Source organism: Meles meles, chromosome 6, assembly GCF_922984935.1.
Source record: "Meles meles chromosome 6, mMelMel3.1 paternal haplotype, whole genome shotgun sequence".
NCBI lineage: Eukaryota > Metazoa > Chordata > Mammalia > Carnivora > Mustelidae > Meles > Meles meles.
The window spans coordinates 139,203,622-139,225,660 of NC_060071.1; the positions used below are offsets into that span (position 1 = coordinate 139,203,622).

The 22,039-nt window shown below is 44.6% G+C and overlaps 1 protein-coding gene across 7 annotated transcripts in view; it reads right to left on the reverse strand.

Annotated features, from left to right (window-relative positions):
* SIPA1L1 (signal induced proliferation associated 1 like 1) overlaps window positions 1-22,039 on the reverse strand; it is a 398,364-nt gene that overhangs the window by 63,798 nt on the left and 312,527 nt on the right. For all 7 annotated transcript variants that reach the window (XM_046008524.1, XM_046008528.1, XM_046008527.1 and 4 more), the window contains 3 exons: window positions 11,803-12,376; window positions 10,897-11,171; window positions 2,912-3,181 (listed from right to left, as the gene is read on the reverse strand). In XM_046008524.1, the coding sequence (XP_045864480.1) occupies window positions 2,912-3,181; window positions 10,897-11,171; window positions 11,803-12,376 (1,119 nt within the window). The remainder of the gene's footprint in view (window positions 1-2,911; window positions 3,182-10,896; window positions 11,172-11,802; window positions 12,377-22,039) is intronic.

Below are 22,039 nucleotides of genomic sequence, written 5' to 3' on the forward strand. Positions count from 1 at the left end.
AATACACCTGGTTTCTCTACAGTTCAGTACGACTTGCCTCGTGGAGGGGAGGAAAAGAAATGGAATGAAAATTACGTAAAGGCAGTATTCTGTTCTTGGTATTAGGCTCACGCCATGATCAATAAGGCAAGATTCAAGGTATGGCAGAGACTGGCATTTATTTTGACCACTTGTGACTCATCTGAAAGGAGCCACACTTTACAGACTGCCCAGGTACAACTGCAAATGACGCCCAGGGCAGGACCGGCAGGAAGGGGAAGGCCGAGCGGATGAGGAAAGTCCGGCAGCCAGGAGCGCACCTTCCCCATTTCAGGAAGGTGTTCCGTTCTCAGTAACACCATGAGGGGATGCTTTCCGGTAACATTTTACTACATTTCAAGAAGAAAATGATACTTCCAGGTAAATTTACGGATCTGGGGATTCATGGAGGACTCAGGAAGTATTCCTGATGAACGTCATGTCTGTTCTCTGATTATCCTTGTAACAGTAGCAAAACAAAGGTTCTTAGAGAGCACCTTCTATTTGTGACTACAAGTTAAAACTTAAAAAAAGAAATAATGTATTACTGAAAATGAGTGATGACGGGATAGGAAAGAGAACTCTTAAGACTCCACAGAAGACGACCATCAAACCACCACATGTTTCAAAAGGAAGGGGAGTCAAATAATCCGAATATCCTTCATTATGTACAGCTGAGACTTCACAGGTCACATAAACCCTCCTTGGTAAGATATGAAATATCAGTCCAGTGTTCTGAAGATACCTGAAACTAAGAAGTTTTAATTGAGGGGAGGTTAAATTTCTCTAAAAACCACTGGCAACCTCGCTCCTGCCACTTTCATCTGTAAAGCATGGAGGACCCCAGGGCTACTCCGATGGTCTCCAGGGACAGCGCTCGGATTCCCCTTCCCCCAGGGGTGGGGGACAGGGAGTGGTCAAGATGAAGGGCAGACACAAGAGCCCTCAGAAATCACCTCTTGAACCTAGAAAGCTCCCTCTGGAAATAAGGGAGCTGATACATTCTCTAGCACTGAAGTCTGCCTGCATCATAAGGTGACAATTAGCTACAAAAAAATATTTCCACTTTTGAGGTCAGGATGTTCAGCAACAGGCTTCAGTTTCTGTTGCAGAAACTAAATTCAGCATGGAATCAAAATATATCCTGCTCTGCTATTATATGGAATATTGTGTAAAGAAAACCACACAAAACAATTTAACTTGTAAAAGTCTCATGATTGTCTTGAAAGAGAAAGAAAATAGCATTGAGAAGGTTCTTCTCCAAACAATCAGTTCCTGTGGTTCATCTTTCAAAATGTGGGCCAAATCATGAATTCCAGCTCACACACACCTCAGGGAGAGCCAAGTCTGGAATGGGGAGAACAAAGAGTTTATTCAGAGATCGCTTGGATGTTTTCCTCCTCGAAAATGATGAAAACAAGAGGAGTCCAGATGGGAAAGTAGCCACTTTGGGAGGCATCTTTTATTGCGGTGACTGGTGAAGCTCTGTAAGCAGATCTCCAGGATTAAGTGAGGAAGTTTAGAAAGACAGCTAGTTTTTTGTCATTGTTGTCTACAAATTATTTCTACACGATACTCAAGTATTTTTGAGCTAGTTAAGTGACAATGTTTTATGCAATAGCGCACGAAACACATAAAGGTACAATCAATCGTTAGACTAAGATAAGAAATGTCACAGTGTAGTTTTTAAAGGCTCCAGCTTTCTGCTCCCAGTCTGAACCAATCAATGGCTATTTAAGCAACACTGGGGGCACCCTGTTTCTGCTGCTCCATTGGCCTAGACTCAGATTTTGGCTCCCACCTTCCTTCTGCCCCACACAGCTCCTGGAACAGAGAACTCTCCCCAGCTCCGGGGATTCCTGACCCCTCTCCAGCACGGGGCCACAAAAACATTCTGAGACATAATCAGGACAAGCAGAAGTGATGCAGAAAGGACAGTGCACAGAGAGGTTGGCTTCTTCTAGCAGGTGACTATCAGCTTACTGAATTCAACTGTCTCCTTTGTTGGCATAGGTCATTTACAGTGCTATTGTTTAAAATTTTTACAATCTTTATTAACAAAGTGACACAAGTACAGACAATCAAAAACCTGCAATCTTTTGCTACTATCATATCACTTCTCCCCAAAAGACGAAGACTGTGAAAGATGATAATACGGCCAACGTCCCCTCAAGGAGCCTGCCAACTTCTAACCCCTGTTGCCACTAAGTGTGCAGTGACCGTTTTTGCTGCTGTCACATGGAAATGAGAGCACAAAGCACAGATACACTGCTCAGAGCTGAATGCTTTGCTGGAATGTATCCTTATTCATCTTTATGGCTTTAGAACACCACCATGCTTTGAAAGCCACCAGGGCACACACCTGTTTCTATTTTTTTTTTTTTTTAAGATTTATTTATTTATTTGCTTGACAGACAGAGATCACAAGTAGGTAGAGAGAGAGATGGGGGAGCAGGCTCCCCGCTGAGCAGAGAGCCCGAAGCGGGGGCTCAATCCCAGGACCCTGAGGTCATGACCTGAGCCGAAGGCAGAGGCTTTAACCCACTGAGCCATCCAGGTGCTCCCTGTTTCTATTTTAATTCCTGATCTCTTTTTCCTCCTCCTTTTAGAGAGAAGGAAGGGGAGAGAGGGAGAGGAGGAAGGGGAGAGAGGGGGAATCTTAAGCAGGCTCCATGCCCAGTGTGAAACCAATGTGGGGCTTGATCTCACAACCCTGAGATGGTGACGTGAACCAAAATCAAGAGCTGGATGTTTAACTGACTGAGCCACCCATGTGCCCGACAATTCCAGATTTCTATTACAATAGGAGAAGACCTACAGTTAGTGCTTGTGGGTCTGCTGCTCTGCATCTCTGGAGCCGAGATGCAGAGCGAACGTTTGGAGGCACACTCACCGCCGCTCCAGTGGGCGTCCGTCACTGGAGATGCTTCGAGGGATATTGGCAGCTCTTTCTGGAGGAGGCATCTTTCCATCTCCTTTCCCAGCGTTCAGCCTCGAGGTCATGGGACTCTGCACCTGGGAGGGGACTTGAGGTGAATGAGGCCCCTTGTTGGCATTCCTCTGCCATTTGTTATTATTTCGAAAGGGAAACTTGAATTCATAGGAAACCCCTTCATTCATCTTGTATTCCATCACTGGCATGCGGTAGGTTTCTGAGCAGCTCCTAGTGAGGGCACAGAAAGAAGAAAAATTAATATTGTTGTTCTTCTGAGTGGAACCACACTGCTTCTCATTAACAGTGAAAGTGGATCAAATACTTCATCCTTTGTTTCAGACTGTCTTTTAATCGTTACTGTCCCTTCAAATACCAGAACCCCAGAAGTATATTACACCGGTGTAATTTTCCCTTGCTCGGTCTCAACTACGGAGTCTTGGAAAAACAGTGAGACCCAGAGTCATCCCAGTGAGTGGAGGGAGCCGGTAGGAGCACAGTCAGTCCTGAGCCCTGAGCAGGGAAGGCTGCCAGGCCGGCAGGACCAGGCAGCAGAACCCCAAGACCAGGCCTCAGAAGAAGCAAGCGGTCAGCTCTATGCACCCTTCACTGAGTATCATAACTGGGGACCTAAAAAGGAATTTGTTGGGGATCTTAATAGTCAAAAAATTAAGGGGGGGATAAATTTCAAAATCCAAAATGAGAGCCAAATTTAGCTCAAAGGGGAAAACAAAAACCCAATTATAGAAAATTTGCAATTATCAAATCACCAGGGAACAAAGCATAATCTGAAATCAGACTCCCCTCACTGCCCCCACCCCGACTACCCCAAGCCAAAAATCTCCCACAGCAGGGAAAGCAGGGTTGGCCCCAGGGAGCAGCCTGAGTGAAACTGATGTCAGGCCCAAATGTCTTTCTGTTGCTTTAGCCCCTTTTCTGGTGCTACTGTCCCAACCCCACAAACCTTAGGAAATGTGGAACCCACCCTCCATTCTCTTAACTCAAACAACCAAGGAATGTTCAGTCTATTATTAACATGACTGAAAGACAAATTACTGAGAAAACCCTATGCCCACTAAGGCATTAACTCAAACTGTGCACCTGGATTTCATTACTAAGCAAAAAAAAAAAATGACTTCCTTGCGTAAAGGAATTTCAAAGCCTGAGCAGCAGGTGGGAAAGGAAGGGTTAAAGCTGATTATGAAACACTTCAGAGACAGAGGAAGGAGAGTCCTAACAATCCTGTCCACTAGAGACAACGTGAGCTAGCAGCCACATGAAAAAAGTCAAAGGGAACGGTGAAATTAATTTATTATTTTATTTAGTCTAATATATCTAAGATGCTGTCATTTGAACATGTAAGCAAGGAAATCAATATAAAAACTCAACAAGGAGATGCTGTACATGCATCTAAATTTGGTGTGTACCATACACGGACAGCACGTCTCACTTTGGACTAGTCCCCTTAGCCACGGACGACTTGTGGCTCTGGACCACATAGCATGGGGCGAGAGGCTGGGTCTTGATTTGGAAAACGGGCTTGTGTTGGTGGGAGAGTAAGCACAGTGGAGGGCGTCACTGTCTCAGGACCTTGTCTATGTGTCTCAGGTAGGACTCCTGCATCTACCCCACCATGCGCCCTCTCACACACCTCCGTGAGACACGCGGGTTTTGAGAAGGGTTGTTTCTGAGGTGCACGCACTTGCTGGGGTCCTTGCCTGCTCAGTCTCAGCCCCAGCCTCCAACAGGCACCTCTTCTTAGAGTTTTCTTACCACTCTTGCTGATTCCCTAAAAGCCTAAGTCAACCTTAATCTGACCCTCTGCCCAAAGCTCCGCTGTACTCCTTAGATACATTAAGGACCGTGGTTTTCAAACTTTTGGGACCATGAGTCCAGTAAGAAATACATTTTACAACGTGATGCAGCCCAGCCACACACACACTCACACACACCCTTCCACTTAGCTGTATGCACACACACTTACACACTCACACCCTTCCACTCAGCTGTATGCACACACACACACACACACTCAAACCCTTCCACTCGGCTATATTCTGTGTTAATCCCCTTCATTAAAGAAACACACTGAATGCAGCTCGCTAAGTGGATTTCACGATCTACTTTGGAGTTACAACCTGCAGTGTGCAGGTTACAGTACATCCGACATGACTTTCAGCAGCTCATGACTTCTTATGTAATAAACTTTTCCTCTGATAGGAGGGACTGTCACCTCAGGCTTGGACGTAATTTCTAGCTTTGATCCTGATCCTTCTGACAAAAAATCTGTGATACCTTTTTGGTTCTTAGTAGAGCTATCACTGTAGTACAGTTTGAAGTCTCCCATGTCTGACCAAATACGGCACACGACACAGTAACTTGTCCTCCGGGTCTACAAATATAAGGCAAGAATGTTGCAGCTTGCAGAAGGGGCAGTAATAAAAACTTACAGTGATCCCTGGGAAAATTTCCCTCCACGTCAAAATCAAGACTAGCTTCTGCTTCCCCTCCGTAGTGGTCTGTCTTAACTTGTAAATCCAATGTGGCGTATCACTTACACAGCAAAGACGTATACCTATCTTCTGTGTTTCTGTTGAGTGCTGGCAACCAGCACACGTACAGAACATTGCTGTCGTGTATTTTGGGCACCAACTTTTCAGAAATCTTCCCGTGGGCCATGTCTTCCCTTCAGCACACCCCACCCTCTGACAGATTCTCTTGCTGGGTTTTAACTCCCCAGCACTCTCCGTGCACCTTACAGGCATCGGCTGCCTCCTGGTACAGAAACAAATGTAATGTATTCCGAAACCGACAAGCTGCTTTCATCCCTGGGGCCTTAGCTTCTTTGGGAAATGAACGATTGGGAAATGAAAGATTTGGAATTGGTGATCGCTGGACTCTCTTCTAGTTCAAAAACTCTTTGAAATAGTCTTTTAAGCTACATAACATTTCATACTAAAACCGGTTAAAAGACCCCGGTACCCCAAGACTTGGTCTTCTTCATCTGTATCTTGTTTCCACCACCTCTAACGTGTAGTGAGAAACCTCCTGCACAGTCGATGATAACAGGATGCAGTATGACAAAGCCTAAGCAGGGAGAGAAGGCTCATTCGTAGAGAACGAGAAACAGCGGGTCCGCAATCTTAAACTTCAGCGAACTTGCCACGGCTCGCTGCCGTCCAGGATGGGAGCCCACCCACCTGCTTCCCATCACTGACTTAGCTCTGAAAATATAAGAATGATACATGGAGTCAGGAAGTGGGCTGTACGCTGAAGAACAAAGATAAGAGCTGGTTTCTAGTGACACATGAAAATTCATAGAAGGATTTTTATTACGTCATTCAAGAAAACGCAGTGTTGAACAGCAGTGAACCCTGACGGGCCAGGCGCTGATCTCGTGGCACCACCACGGCTCTGAAGTAGGTGCTATCGTTATCCCCCCTTTCTTAGATGAGGAAATGGAGGCCTGGAGAGATTAATCTGCCCGAGACGGCCCAGCCAGGATCTGAACTCCCACAATTAATCTACATGGACATTGACTTTCATCACTAACTAAAGGTTACATCAACGCCAAGTCCCCAGCCTTCTTCACTTCCAGGGACTACTCGCTTCACTTGGCACAGTTGATGACAAAATGGAAAACTCAACAGTCTCTGAGGAGCGATGGGCACCTGGAATTACGATTTCAGGATTTCAGGCTCAAGAGACACATGGCGACACAATGAAGCCCTGCTGGTTGAAAAGCCACTCCTTGTCCCCAGTCTCTTTCTCAGCCTTCTCAGTCTTCCTCCTTCAGGTTCTGATGATTCATCATCGCTCTCTCCTTTTTCCTCTCAACACTAGGAATGCAGGTAAGAGGAACCACTGTATAGCACACCCAACAGATCATCTCAACAATGGACTCCGGAAGCAGCCAACTCAGATGTCTGAGGACAGCTGGGGCCCTAACAGGCCATGTGATTTGGGTTTGGAAAAAACACCTAACTTCTTTGCACCAAAGCTCTCTGCCTGAAAGGATGAGTGATCTGAACCAATGAACTCTCACAGCCCTTCTGGTTCCAAAGCAGTATGCTTTTGCATTTTGAATACTTGTGTTTTAAAATGAAGACAAAACTCTGTGATCTGTTCTACTTACAACGTAATTTGGTCCTTTTATGTAACTGTTTGTTTTTAGCTCTTCCTCTGAATGGCCCCTGATTGCTTTCTTCGGTCGTGGCCCTCAACAGAAGAAAGGTCCACCACTCCTGTGCACCACTCAGAACCTCATGACTTAATGTCGGTGAAACTGCTAGCGGGGTGTTTTTCATCTTGCCAAGAGCTCGGTTCCTGAGGATTCAGAGGTCACAGGCACCAACAGATACATGCGGGTCACGCACTCCAGCACTCTGGAGTCAGGGTTGGGCTGGGGGGGGTGCCCTCCTGATGCTGGACATCTCCCTCCCCGGGAAACTTCCTGACGGAGGCTGTAGCAGGGCCTCCAGCGGGTGCTCGTTCTCGCTCGTCCTGCTCGCCCACCGCGGAGTGACGGAATCTCTCCACACCTCCTCCTCCTCGTTTTAATGGAAATGGATGACTTGACTTTATTTATTTATTTTTAAGGCCCCATACGTAGCAGGGGCTCAGGAATTTTACTTCCCTTGTCCTTTTGTCCCTTAAAAACAACTTTAGCATGAAAGCAGTACATAAGAGGATCTGCTTATGTCCTAAAAACAGGGAAAAGAGCCCTATTTCACTTTTACGACTGAAGCCCCACACTGCTGTTAAACTGTTCTTTTCATTAAAATAAAAAACCTGCCTTTCCAAAACCAAGGACTCTCCCATGTGAACACACATGGTTGTCTGCACGTATGCCCAGTCAGCACGCTGGGTGCCTGTGACCCCTCAGGACCTGGCCCCCTGGGAAGCGGGCCGCTGAGGGACTGTGGGACGGGGGCCTGGAGGAGGCCCATTCCCTCGTGCCGGAGCTACAGGAACAGCTGACAAAGAGAGTGACTAGTCAAAGAACGGAGTAGTCAGCTGCTGGGAAGACAGCAGTGGGAGTGTGAAGTGTGGAGGAGAGAAAAATGACAGAAGAGCATTATCTTATTTCGTTGAAAATTACAGCAAGGTGTTCATGCTTCCAATGCTCCTTTGAAGCTGTTTCTAAAGGAGGAAAGGGGGAGAGGAGAGTTTCCAGTCCCCCGAAAGGCATCCAAGGCACCATTTCACCCCTGCCCAGAAGGTGTGACTGGGGCTTTTCAGATGGACACTGTCGTGGGAAAGGCAGAGTGTGCCTCCCAGACGTGGGGCTGTGCGGGGCACCCATCCTGTGCATCCCAGCCTCTCAGTCCCCGCCCTAATGGGGGCAGGTTCCTAACGCCTTTCCGTTACGTCACTGCCAGGCTCCACTGGCCCAGAGAGCAGCAACGGGTAGTCTCGGCAGCCGTGCTGGAAAATGAAGATAAACACGGCTCACTCACTCGGAGGTGCGGGAGCCAGCCCGTCCTGGCTTGCAAGAGCGGGCCATGAGCAGCCATCCCAACTGAGTCCAGCACTGTCGCGCGGGAGCTTGAAACCAACCCCAGGGGCAGTACTGGCACATGGGCATCAGCAAAGGCTACAAATCCAACGTTACCAGCAGATCCCTGCTTATGCTGGTATTTAAAAAAAAGGATTTGTGCCCCAAGCCCACTAAGTAGTAGTTAAGAGCTTGGATTCTGAAGTGCGACCTAAATTTGCCAGATGAGCTTGGAAAGTGACTAACCTGAGTCTTGGCTTCCTTTAATTAGGAATCCTATTAATACTATTACCTCATAAGGTTGTTACAAGGATTAAAAGCACTAATCCATGTAAAAGTGTTTTTTCTAACCTGGCAAATTAAATCCTCAGCAAATGTTAGTTGTTTTTACCAGCACTCCAGAGGAGACATATCTGGTTTAGTATATCGCTGTAGATAAACCACCTCCTGCCGCAGGCCTATCTATCCAGAGTCAGGCCTTCTAAACCACCTTTTCGGTAGTAACCGCGCACAGTTCAACGTCAGTCATGCTGCCCATCCATTCATCACATGTTCAAACTCACGTGTGCCTATTCCCCTCCCCTCTTTCCATACAAACTGGGGAGCCTATGAAGCCAGGGGAAAGGCCCCTGAGCAGACAAGATGGCACCACACCATCCACAGACTCATTCTTAGACCATTAGTCCATAGACCAGCGTCTTTAATTCTGTACTGTGTGTAATTAAGGTTGACAAGTTACAAAGCTTGGTTCTCTTCTCCAGTTTATAGCTGCCTACTTAGGAACAACCAAGTAAACAATGTGAAGGAAAGACAAAGGGACAGAAGACAGAAGGACAAGAGAAGGAGCACAGAGCAGCTAGAGAGTTATAGAGCAGGTGTAAGGACCTAACCACCTCTCTGATCCGTCACCAGAGTCATTCCTGAATCCCGGTTCATCAAAATGTTTAACGTTAATGATGATGTGCTTGAGGACAGCAGGAAACAGCTGGCTAACTGAAGCATTGTCGTGTGTAAGACAGTTTCAGGATAGGGGCGCCTGGATGGCTCAGTGGATTAAGCCGCTGCCTTCGGCTCAGGTCATGATCTCAGGGTCCTGGGATTGAGCCCCGCATCAGGCTCTCTGCTCCACGGGGAGCCTGCTTCCTCCTCTCTCTCTGCCTGCCTCTCTGCCTACTTGTGATCTCTCTCTCTGTCAAATAAATAAATAAAATCTTAAAAAAAAAAAAAAAAGAAAGAAAGACAGTTTCAGGATATACCCCCACCCCCAACCCCAAATAGCTGAAATAATAAAAAGCTCCAGATTCATATTTTGGTTTCCAGAAAAATCCAGTCATCCAAAAGGGAACATGTCTTGAAGCCATCAGACACAGGGAGTTCACCATATTGTGACATGGGAACCTAGTCTCTGGGCTGTCTAGGCAGTAAGCAGTGCTCAGAAACACTACCTTGAGCACAGTCTGTTCTGTAGCACTGGTCTGAAGGACTGACATGCATGGAAACTGTCCTTGTTGCTGACTTTTTAAAGGACACAAATAACCCATTATAACGGTTTGCACATTCTGCCATCCACCATTCATGAATCTGCAAGAGCTCAGGTGTAGGACAGGTCACATTTTGAGGAAAAAACAAACAGGTGAAGGATGTTTTGGCTTTAGAAGGCCTAAGAATTAATTGTCAAAGCTTAAGAGAAACTCTTAGGAAAAATGGGCTGAAAGTGAATTAACAGATTGGAAAAAATTAGTAAAAATAGCATGGACATGCCCAAAGGAGAAAAGAAAAAGTTGATTAAATTTGTTCCATCAAGAAATCTCCCCAGAGACCATGAAATTAAGTTTCCAAGCATGTTGCTGGCTTGGCAGGAGCTGGGAGGGCCAGGGAGCTCCCGGGCTTCCCTCTGCAAAAGGGCTGGTGACCCAATTGCCAAGCAGCACGAGCAGGACCAGCCAGCTCATTTGAAGCCAATTCCTGACACACACAGATGCAGTCAAGAGAATGCTTGCTAAGTCACGTCCAGGGCTCCAGGATAAGAGAGCAGGGGTCAGAATGGCACTCTGAATTTCGGACAGGAAGATGAATACGAGTGTCATGAAGCCTGACAGTCTGCGCTGCTGAGTGTCTTCTAATATTAAGCACGCCATGCTTCTTAGCTACCGGCGCAAGATCCTTAAGACCGTGTTACCAGACTTCTCTATCTGTACTGGCAAGTTTATAAATCCACAGATGTAAATCTGGATAAGGGTCCAACCCAGTCACTCTTTCCAGTTGCTCTTGCCAAAGACCGAAAGGGAGCTAGGTCCTGAGTCAGACTTTCCATGGATGGAACTCTGAGCACTGCGTGTGACCCGGCACACCGCACAGCACCCTTCTCCCTGCCCAGCAGGAGATGTTCTATACGGCACACAAACCCGGCCTTGGATGGCCCGGTTCCCAGCTGCCGACTCAGACCTACCTCCGTGGGGTGCAGTCATCGTGCGGGGGGATGATGACGACCTTCACTGTGACAGATGTCCTCAGGAGATCGATCATCTGCTCGTGGCTCAGGGTGGCCACAGCCACCTTGCAGATCTCCACCAACCGGCTGCCCTGCCTCAGCCCCGCCTGCCAGGCATAGCCGTAGGGCTCCACGTCTGCCACGATGCCCTCGTAGTTGACGTGGAAGCCAAGCTGCCCCAGCCCGTTCCTCCGCAGAGTCATCTCCACTGATTCGCAACCTTTGGATACAAACTGAACAAGGAAACAAAAGGTAGCACAGTTTAACGCCATGAGGTGTGGAGTGCTGGGCACGGAGCTGGAGAAACACCGCCTGTGGGGTCATTGCCCAATACCCTAACGCCAGCTGACGAGCGACTGGTTACTTCCCCTTCACTAACCTCCATTCATCGATCCAAAAAGAACATACTTGTTGTGCCCAAAGACTCAATGGCTTTGCTGAGCTTACAAGGAAACCTCTAACAGAGAACCCACGGGGAGCTGGCAGCCAACAGAGACCGTATTCTCCTACTCACTTCGCCCTTAGAAAATTCAGGGCAGCAGATGCTCAATGGAACGGTGTCCCTCAACAACCAAGGCAGACCGGCTGGGCCACCCCATCAGCCATCAGGGCAGTGGGATCAGGTCACGTGCAAATGGTTTCCAGCACACACGCATAGCCAGCGTGTCTTCTCCCACTTGCTCTACTTTTCCTTCGGAAAAGGATGGAAAACGAGTGATGGAAACTCTGGGTTGCTTCACATCATCAAGGGAGTTTTCGGAGGAACGATAAAATTGCACCAGCTTCAGGAACATGCTTCTGGTCAGTAGGGAAAGCTTCAGGAAAGTGAAATGGAATGTGGGTAAGTGGAAGGAAGATACTCACCTGCAGCCTTTTGACGATCTCTTTAATGTCCTCGTTATTAATTAAACTCTCCACCGAAACGCATTCTCCTCGCTCGTAGAAGATTTTGAGGCTGGTGTCAGTTGAGGTCCACCCTATCACATCTCTGCAGGAACAGTTGAAAACCACACTCTTGGTTTCCTGCTCGATGAGAACGATGAACTCGTTGGAGATCCCTAACAGGCAGTCCATTTCCATGGCCTTGTTGTAGTCCTTGGCCCGGACGGCCCACACAATGGCCCCCATGCTACTGAGCTCAGCTCCTGGATACGGTTTGGACTTCTCCTTCTTCTTGGAGGCCAGAGAGATGAATGGGAACTTGCCAGATGGGTCAATAGGGGTGTTGGTGACATTCTTCTCTGCCAGATCTTTCAGGTATTCCTGGCGGGTCCGAGTGGCCATGGCCCGAAACTTTTCTGATTTATGAGCAGCATTTTCTGCATTAATCACTTTGGCCAAAAGGAAGTCCCTGAACACATTTGACTTAGGGAAAGTGACCCCTTTGGGGATGGGAGGTCCGAAGGAAGGCACATCTCTGGACCTGGTGACAGCCACGCTACGAGACAGAGCAAAGGTGAAAGAGGGGAGTGTCAGGACTTCTCACAGCCTCAGAATAAAATACATATCCTCAAAGAAAAAGACATGTCCCACAAGAAATAACAGAAATGTCTATTTACAGAACAGTTTTTTTTTTTTCAGTCCAAGAAACCCCAAAAAGCATAAAGTTAAAAACTTTCCTTACATTAATGGAGAGTAAACCAACCACAACTCCATGAGGGAAAAAAGTGTACTGCAAAATTTCCTTTAAATACCTACTGATTATTTCAAAGCATGGGTTACTATAATCAGCATAACCTTTTAGAATAAGCATAGATTTTTTTTTTTTTTTTTTTTTTTGACAGAGATCACAAGCAGGCAGAGAGGCAGGCAGAGAGAGTGAGAGGGAAGCAGGCTCCCTGCTGAGCAGAGAGCCCGATACGGGACTCGATCCCAGGACCCTGAGATCATGACCTGAGCCGAAGGCAGCGGCTTAAACCACTGAGCCACCCAGGCGCCCCAAGCATAGATTTTTTTTTTTAAGAACACAATGTGGTCTCCATTTTAGGTATGATGCCTATGTGCAGCCAGCCTATAATGAAACTATCCCAAGATGCATGTTATAAAAGCTATGGATTAAATTTAAAAAAAAAAATTTTTTTAATTTAAAATATTATTTGTTGGCCTATGCAACCAGACCAAAAAGCTCATTTTAAAATGCAAATTGAAATTGCAGTATTAAAATGATTATGGTTTTTATAGTAATAGCAATTGTGCTTTAAAATCATAGTATTAAACTGAGCTATTCTTTGATCCACATTCTCTACATTTGGTATTTGATTCTGACAATTTGTGAGGAAGTATTTCCCTTTTCCTATTCCTCCAAGCAAGATTAATTTGAGAAAGTCTGACCCAGTCACTTTTTCTGCATAATACTGTTAAAACTGGGACCAAGATAAGGACCATATGAGCATCTGTAATAGCCTATTATTTTTCATCTCAAAAAAGAAAAAAATTAAAGTTTTTCCTAAAACAGTAACAACAAAAGTTAAATAGAAACAGAAAGGTTGTGTGTTTTCTGTCATGTTCTAAGACCTCATTCTAGGACCTCAGTGAACTTTGAGAGGGCTGGAAATGATGATTCTAACAGATTGAATGTCCCTCTTTTCAAATTACCTAATTATTTAAAAGTGAGTCCATTGTGCAATTGTACTAAGTATCAGAGAAGCAATACAAAATATTTTTCTGAATTTCCAGAAGGGAAAGTCAATCAGAGAATGTATATCTTTCAAAATAAATTGAAGACCTTGATTTCATTACTATTTTTGCTTTGCTTTAAGAAGGGCTTAAGATATTTAGCTTTGCTTTTCAAAAAAGGATTATTTGTCATGACAATAGGATAAATAAATAAAAATCAGGAAACCCATGTCATAAGTTACCTATTTTTTCTGAAGATGCCATGGAATGGCCTATTTGTTGGTTTTCAAAACTTTATTAAAAAAAAAAGATTATCTAGTTGGCTTCATGATGAAGAAAGGTGGCAAGCAAAACTCCATTTTCTAACTGGAGATAAGAATTCACAGAAACCTCCATATGCATTACAGCCTAATTACACCAGTATTAGAAAGGCAATTTTTCTTGTCTGTTGTGAGCTGTCTGGCTTGAATGCTGACAGCTGTATAATTTTAATTTGATCATTTTTCTTCCTAAAAAGTCAGGCAAAAGATGCTGAAATCCAGATATGCTAGCTTTTCTAAAGAATCCTATAAGGATCCAGAAACACTCATTTTAAATTGGCAATTCCTTTTCTTGTTAATTTCACTTCAAATTGTTATTCTTTCTCAAGAAGCAGCTGTGGTTTTCTTTTATATACGAGAGGAAAATGTTTACCAGGGGTGCCAAGATGAGCATCATTTATCCACTTGCCCCTTAAACTCACTGGCTTTCTACAGATCTATTTATTAACTGTTAGAACTTTAGGCAAACATATATTGAAAACCCAACAATAATTAGAAGCCTCTAGAATGAACTATGAGGGGAAAAAAGTGCAGCCTCAACATATAATTATCAATGATTCATCATGGTAGCGAGGTAAACGATACAGATGCTAAAATCAGTTTCACATCATTAGAAATAGAACCCTTGCAGAAGAGGAGGAGGAGGCAGCCCAGAGATGCTTTTTTCAAACAAAAGGTCTTGTTCTGGATTAATCTAACTTCAAGGTTTTCTACAAGGTTAAAAGCACATTGATTTAGATGCCACACATTCTGAACTCCTGCTAAGAATGCCTGCTTTAAGCTCAGAAGAGAGAATATTTTTGCCTTATAAGAAGGCTTTCTAGAACTTCAGTTTGCTATATATAGATCCTTAAAGATGTAGTAATTATAAATGGTTCTTGATATTTCTAAAAGCAGATTCCAAAGGGCTTCTGCTTAGACACACTTCTGTTAGCCTCATATGCAATACTGTATCTCCTGAGAAATCATATATTCTTTATTATCCTAGCCACTCCGGATGTACTCGGCAGGGTTGAGGATTGGATGTTCTACCAGGAGAGTTATCCAGCAGACGGGCGCTCAGAGGCTGAAGCAATTATGGAAAGTTAGCACCAGAAGAGAACATGGAGAATTCAGTGTTCCTCAAACTCTGCCAATAAAATCTTGAGTTTCTTCTTAAGTCATCTTGATTTTGCATTCTACTGAGGAATATTTGTGCTCGTTTTAACACAAAAACACCTCTGTCCCCCAAGTCTTGGGAGTACAACTCAAGGACTAGGAAAGTGTCCTGCTTTACTGACATGTGGCATAACCCTGAACCTCCATTTGAATGGCTGGTACGAATTTTTCACTTCTGCAGGAAACAGACTCTGAGAAGTAAAATGATACATTTACAGAGCCTGTTACAGAGATCCAGGACTAGAATCTGAGCTTCTGGATGGCCAGCAGTGTGCTCTATGACAAGACCACACTGTTCCTTCTGAAGGAACATTTTTGAACGCCCCACTCTTGAGATGCTTACACAAGGCACCATCCACAAGAGTCACACAGCTGAAGAGACCACCATTAGGCTGGGCTTTGTAGCATTTGATGGCATCAGTGACCTTGGATAAAGTAGCAGATTTTGACACCCAAAGCCAATTTCAAGTTGATATATGGGAACATTCCAGAGACATCCGAACAGATGTCCCAATGGAAAAAAAAAAGTGAGAAGATGATGATGCTTGAAATTCTGAAGCACCACGGAAATAGTAATAAACAATTCCAACCCCAAATTTAGAAGGAAGGGGACTCGGCATCAGAACGGTAGAGGGAGGCTTCCCCTTCTTGGGGGCTGGATCAGATTGTCAGCTTGGGGAGCTTTCTGAGAAAGCAGATCCGGGGCAAGGACAAGAAGGATCAGCAGCAAAACAAATGTGCGCCCATTGCTCTCTCCCTGAGGGGCTCTTGACCTCTACTAGTACTCATTCACCGATCAATGCACACGGAGCACCTGCTGTAAGGCAGGCACTGCTGTCACAGGCTCAGGCCTCCAGAAGCTCCAAGTCTTACGGGGCTGCATCCAGAGGTTTGAGTGCTCTTGTGGGAGGTGCGGGGTTCTACTGGAAACACTTAGGAAGGGCAATTTACCTAGTCCTGGGAGGTCAGGGGAGTCCTCCCCAAGAAAAGAAAAGCAGGAATTTATCAGCTGAAGGAGGGGTGGGGTGTGTAAGAAGAGGCCTTTCTTCCTGGAGAGCAGCATGTGCAGAGAAGAGGGCCAGGGCATGGTATGCTCTGGGAGCCATAAGGAGCTCCACGCAGCTCCAGGAGTAGGGGTGTGGAAGAGAATCAGCAGAAGCCCCAGTGGAGGCTGAGAGTGGAAAGGCTGGGCCCAAAGGACCTCATGCAGGAGGCTGTACGCTAGGGAGTTGCACGGTGCCTGAATTTTGCTGAATATGTGTGTGTTTGAATAACGTGTTTGTCTCTTTGTGCTATCTGCAACCTCTGAAGATCAATGCCTCCTAATTCACTGGTTGCCAAAAATATGTTGAAAATAATTTTACACTGAGTTTTTACAAAGTGAGGCCCCGAGGGGTGAATGAAGTATACTTGGTCCTTTGTTCCCATACCAGATGACCCCAGACTGCTATGCTTATTGGCTTTGTATCACTGATGTGAATAATTTTCCTGCATGTCTCTTATGAGTAATCACTTATTGATGTTTTCAGTGCATTCTTGCCACTGAACAGTTCCTCATCTTTTTGATTTATTGCTTCTAACCTGCTCTATCAAGCAGGACCAGACAATCAAGCTCAGTACGATGACACCAAACAAAATAAAGAGACCAGGGGACTCTCTTAACAGGTATGTGCATAGTACAGACTTAGTGATTCATTTCCGAGTTCTTGGCTATGTCTACTGTTCAACGTTAACTGGCCTCTGAAATTAGTTTGAAATAGTCAGTTTTTCCTATTATCAACTTTTCAGTCCCTGAGGAGATAACACGCAATATATCGGGACCTCTTCTCCATATCCACCACAGGGATTTTTCTCTCTTGGCTTACCTGCTGCATCCCAGGGCCTAGAATAGTGTCTAGCACATATACGGTAAGGACTATAAAGAACAGGCAAAAAAAAAAAATCAATGAACAACAGCGATGAGCTCCAAATTTGCCTTTTTGTATACAAATTACCTTGCATGGTGGCACTGGGTGAACTTCCCTAGAACTCCATTTATACTGTGCTACTAGACAGCCTAGCATTCCAAGGGCCTCCACCTCCCAGTAACCCCAACTACTAGAGCAGCCTTCTTCCTGTACCTTCTACACCCCCTCCTGTGTCTCTGCTTCTGTATGTAAGGCTGGTCACTCCTAGAACTGTTTCTCTTTTCCCCACTGAATTTCATCCATCTGTGCTTTAGAACCCATGCCAAACCCCATTTTCTCAGTTCAATGTTCCTTATAATTTGAGCCTGTACTGACCCCACACTTTCCTACCTGATTATAGCAAGAAGCTCTTTTGAGAAAACAACTTTGGCACTTTCCTCATTACAGGCACCAAGTAGATGTCAATAAATAAATGTGAATGTTCATAGGGCAGAAAGTTCGCAATAAGAGATTTTCAATGATAAAAAGCATCTGAATCACTCTATCACTCAGGGATAGAATTAAATTAGATTTAAACCTAATTTAGCACTAAGCTTTTCTACCAAAGTACCTCTAATAAAAGAGGCCCATAAATTCATATCCCTAGTAGTCTGGGGAGTGGCTGGGGTATGAGAAAAACTCCTATGTACAGAAATTCTTTGGAAGACCCATGTTCTATCTTAAAATCTATACAAATTTTCTATTCTGCTTCATAATACATTTCTGTTCTTTCTGTTTTTGTTTTTTTTTTTCCTAAAAATTACTTATTTTAGAGAAAGAGAGAGCAAGGACTTGGATGCACTTGAACCAGGGGAGGGGCAGAGGGAGAGGGAGGGAGAAAATCCCAAGCAAACTCCCCGCTGAGTGTTGAGCCCAACATGGGGCTCAATCCCAGGATTCTGAGATCATGCCCTGAGCTGAAATCAAGAGTCAGCTGCTTTACCAACTGAGCCACCCAGGCACCTCATGACCATTTATTTTCATGAGAACATGAATCCCTTCACATGCTTTCTCCCAAGCATTAACTACAAAAAACTGCCCTCTTCTGAGACTTTAAACATCTCCTCATGTCACCACACACCCCCAAGAAACATGCCAACCCCTGTTTGAGAGGGACTGAGAACAATTAATACATGTAAAGTTTACAACAGGAAAAGATCACTACTTTAGTTTCTTGTGATTTCTTTTAGTGATGTTCCAAACTGGTATGTTCTCTCTTGGATTTACAGAAGACCCACATTCCCAGTTTACAAAGCAGTGTGCTGGGTCCCCAAACAGGCTTGACAACTAGAAAATCCCAGGCTAGCTCATGTGGCATGACCCAGGGTGGCCAGTGTCCTCCCACAAAGGGTCCAGCATCACATGGCACGGTGGGGTTAAGAAGACGGGCTCTCCAGGCAACAGATTAAAAATAAGAGAGGCAGCAAAAAAGGCATGATTTTCAAGGTGGGGTTGTAGGTGGGGTATAAAAGAGTAAGACCTCACTTCGTCACCTTGCAAAGTGTGAACAGGGCTGGGAGACACTTTCTTCCCCATCCATCTGTTTAGACTTGCACTGGCCATGCGTAGGCTACTGAGCACTTGAAATGCGGCTACTGTGACCAAGGAGTAGGAAGTTACATTATATTTTTAAAAGTGACATTCAACTCAGTTATTCGAAAGCTCTGAAAAAGGATGTCTGGAAAATCTGGGTATACGAATCTACTTTTCCAGTTACAAATTTTATGAAATCTCAACACAGATTACTTCCAATGAAAATCAAGCATCCTTACTGAGCTGAGCTATAAGTCTAAAACAGACTCCAAATTCCAGAGTCTTAGTCCAAAAATAAGTAACATAGGCCAATCATTTTTAAAACTTCAAAATCACCTGTTGAAATAATAAAATTTGGATATAGCAGGTAAATAAAATATATTCCTGGGTCAAAACATATTGCTAAAATTAATTTTACCCATTTCTTGTTACCTTAAAAATATAGCCATTAAAAATATAAATTAACATATGGCTTGCATTACATTTCTAAGCAATAGCACTTTATTTAGACAATGACTTTTAAAGAAGAATCTCTCTCTAAAACAAACTGCACAGCCTTCCACTCCCAAACATGGTAGTGACCAATCAAAAAGGGATTCACTTTCGAGGGAGGAGTCAAGATGGGGGAGAAGTAGCAGCCTGAGACTATATCAGGTAGCAGGAGATCAGCTCGATAGCTTATCTAAAGATTGCAAACACCTACAAATCCAACGGGAGAGCGAAGAGAAGAAGAACAGCAACTCTAGAAACAGAAAATCAACCACTTTCTGAAAGGTAGGACTGGCGGAGAAGTGAATCTAAAACGACGGGAAGATAGACCGCGGGGGGAGGGGCCGGCTCCCGGCAAGCGGCGGAGGAACGGAGCACAAAATCAGGACTTTTAAAAGTCTGTCCCACTGAGGGACATTGCTCCAGAGGCTAAACCAGGGTGAAGCCCACGCGGGGTCAGCGTGGCCCCAGGTCCCGCAGAGTCACAGAAGGATCGGGGGTGTCGGAGTGTCGCAGAGCTCGCAGGTATTAGAACGGAGAAGCCGGCTGCAGAGACAGAGCCGAGGATGGAACTCTCAGCTCGGGGTTACCTTGAACTGGTCGCGGGCTGGGTGAGCTCGGAGCGCGGCTAGAGACTGGGGATACGGGAGTGATTGGGTGCTGTCCTCTGGGGGCGCACTGAGGAGTGGGGCCCCAGGCTCTCGGCTCCTCCGGGCCGGAGACTGGGACGCCGCCATTTTCATTCCCGTCCTCCGGAACTCTACGGAAAGCGTTCAGGGAACAGAAGCTCCCAAAAGCGAACCCGAGCCGATTACTTAGTCTTAAGTAAGGGCGGTGCAATCCCGCCTCAGGCAAAGACACTTGAGAGTCACTACAACAGGCCCCTCCCCCAGAAGATCAACAAAATATCCAGCCAGGACGAAGTTCAGCTATCAAGGAAAGTAGGTTCAATTCCTAAGACAGCAGAGCAATTCCAGAGGAGGAGAAAGCAAAGCACGGAACTCATGGCTTTCTCCCCATGATTCTTTAGTCTTGCGGCTACTTCAATTTTTTTTTTCTTTTTTCAATTTTTTTTTCTTTTTTCTTTTTTCTTCTGCTAAATTTTTCTGCTAAACTTTTACCCTTTTCTTTTTTAACGTTTTTGGACTAGTTTATCTAAATATATATATTTTTTCTTTCTTTTTTATATTTTTTCTTTATTTGTTTTATTTTTTAAATTTCTTTTTTTTTTCCAGAATCTGTTTTTATCCCCTTTCTCCCCCCCCACAATTAGGGGTCTCTTCTGATTTGGTTACAGCGCATTTTTCTGGGGTCTTTGCCACCCTTTTAATAGTTTATTTGCTCCTTCATATCCTCTTATCTGGACAAAATGACAAGGCTGAAAAAATCACCACAAACAAAAGAACAAGAGACAGTACCGAAGGCTAGGGACCTAATCAACACAGACATTGGTAATATGTCAGATCAAGAGTTCAGAATGACGATTCTGAACATCTTAGCCGGGCTCGAAAAAGGCATGGAAGATATTAGAGAAACCCTCTCTGGAGATATTAAAGCCCTTTCTGGAGAAATTAAAGAACTAAAATCTAACCAAGTTGAAATCAAAAAAGCTATTAATGAGGTGCAATCAAAAATGGAGGCTCTCACTGCTAGGATAAATGAGGCAGAAGAAAGAATTAGTGATATAGAAGACCAAAAGACAGAGAATAAAGAAGCTGAGCAAAAGAGGGACAAACAGCTACTGGACCATGAGGGGAGAATTCGAGAGATAAGTGACACCGTAAGACAAAACAACATTAGAATAATTGGGATTCCAGAAGAAGAAGAAACAGAGAGGGGAGCAGAAGGTCTATTGGAGAGAATTTCCCTAATGTGGCAAAGGGAAGAAGCATCAAAATCCAGGAGATGCAGAGAACCCCCCTCAAAGTCAGCAAGAATAGGTCCACACCCCGTCACCTAATAGTAAAATTTACAAGTCTTAGTGACAAAGAGAAAATCCTGAAAGCAGCCCGAGAAAAGAAGTCTGTAACATACAATGGTAAAAATATTAGATTGGCGGCAGACTTATCCACAGAGACCTGGCAGGTCAGGAAGAGCTGGCATGATATATTCAGAGCACTAAACGAGAAAAACATGCAGCCAAGAATACTCTATCCAGCTAGGCTATCATTGAAAATAGAAGGAGAGATCAAAAGCTTCCAGGACAAACAAAAACTGAAAGAATTTGCAAACACCAAACCAGCTCTACAGGAAATATTGAAAGGGGTCCTCTAAGCAAAGAGAGAGCCTAAAAGTAGTAGATCAGAAAGGTACAGAGACAATATAAAGTAACAGTCACCTTACAGACTAATAATGGCACTAAATTCATATCTGTCAATAGTTACCCTGAATGTTAATGGGCTAAATGCCCCAATCAAAAGACACAGGGTATCAGAATGGATAAAAAAAACAAAACCCATCAGTATGTTGCCTACAAGAAACTCATTTTAGATGCGAAGACACCTCCAGATTTAAAGTGAGGGGGTGGAAAACAATTTACCATGCTAATGGGCATCAGAAGAAAGCTGGGGTGGCAATCCTTATATCAGATCAATTAGATTTTAAGCCAAAAAGACTATAATAAGAGATGAGGAAGGACACTATATCCTACTCAAAGGGTCTGTCCAACAAGAAGATCTAACAATTTTAAATATCTATGCCCCTAACGTGGGAGCAGCCAACTATATCAACCAATTAATAACAAAATCAAAGAAACACATCAATAATAATACAATAATAGTAGGGGACTTTAACACTCCCCTCACTGAAATGGACAGATCATCCAAGCAAAAGATCAACAAGGAAATAAAGGCCTTAAATGACACACTGGACCAGATGGACATCACAGATATATTCACAACATTTCATCCCAAAGGAACAGAATACACATTCTTCTCTAGTGCACACGGAACCTTCTCCAGAATAGATCACATGCTGGGTCACAAATCAGGTCTCAACCGGTATCAAAAGATTAGGATCATTCCCTGCATATTTTCAGAC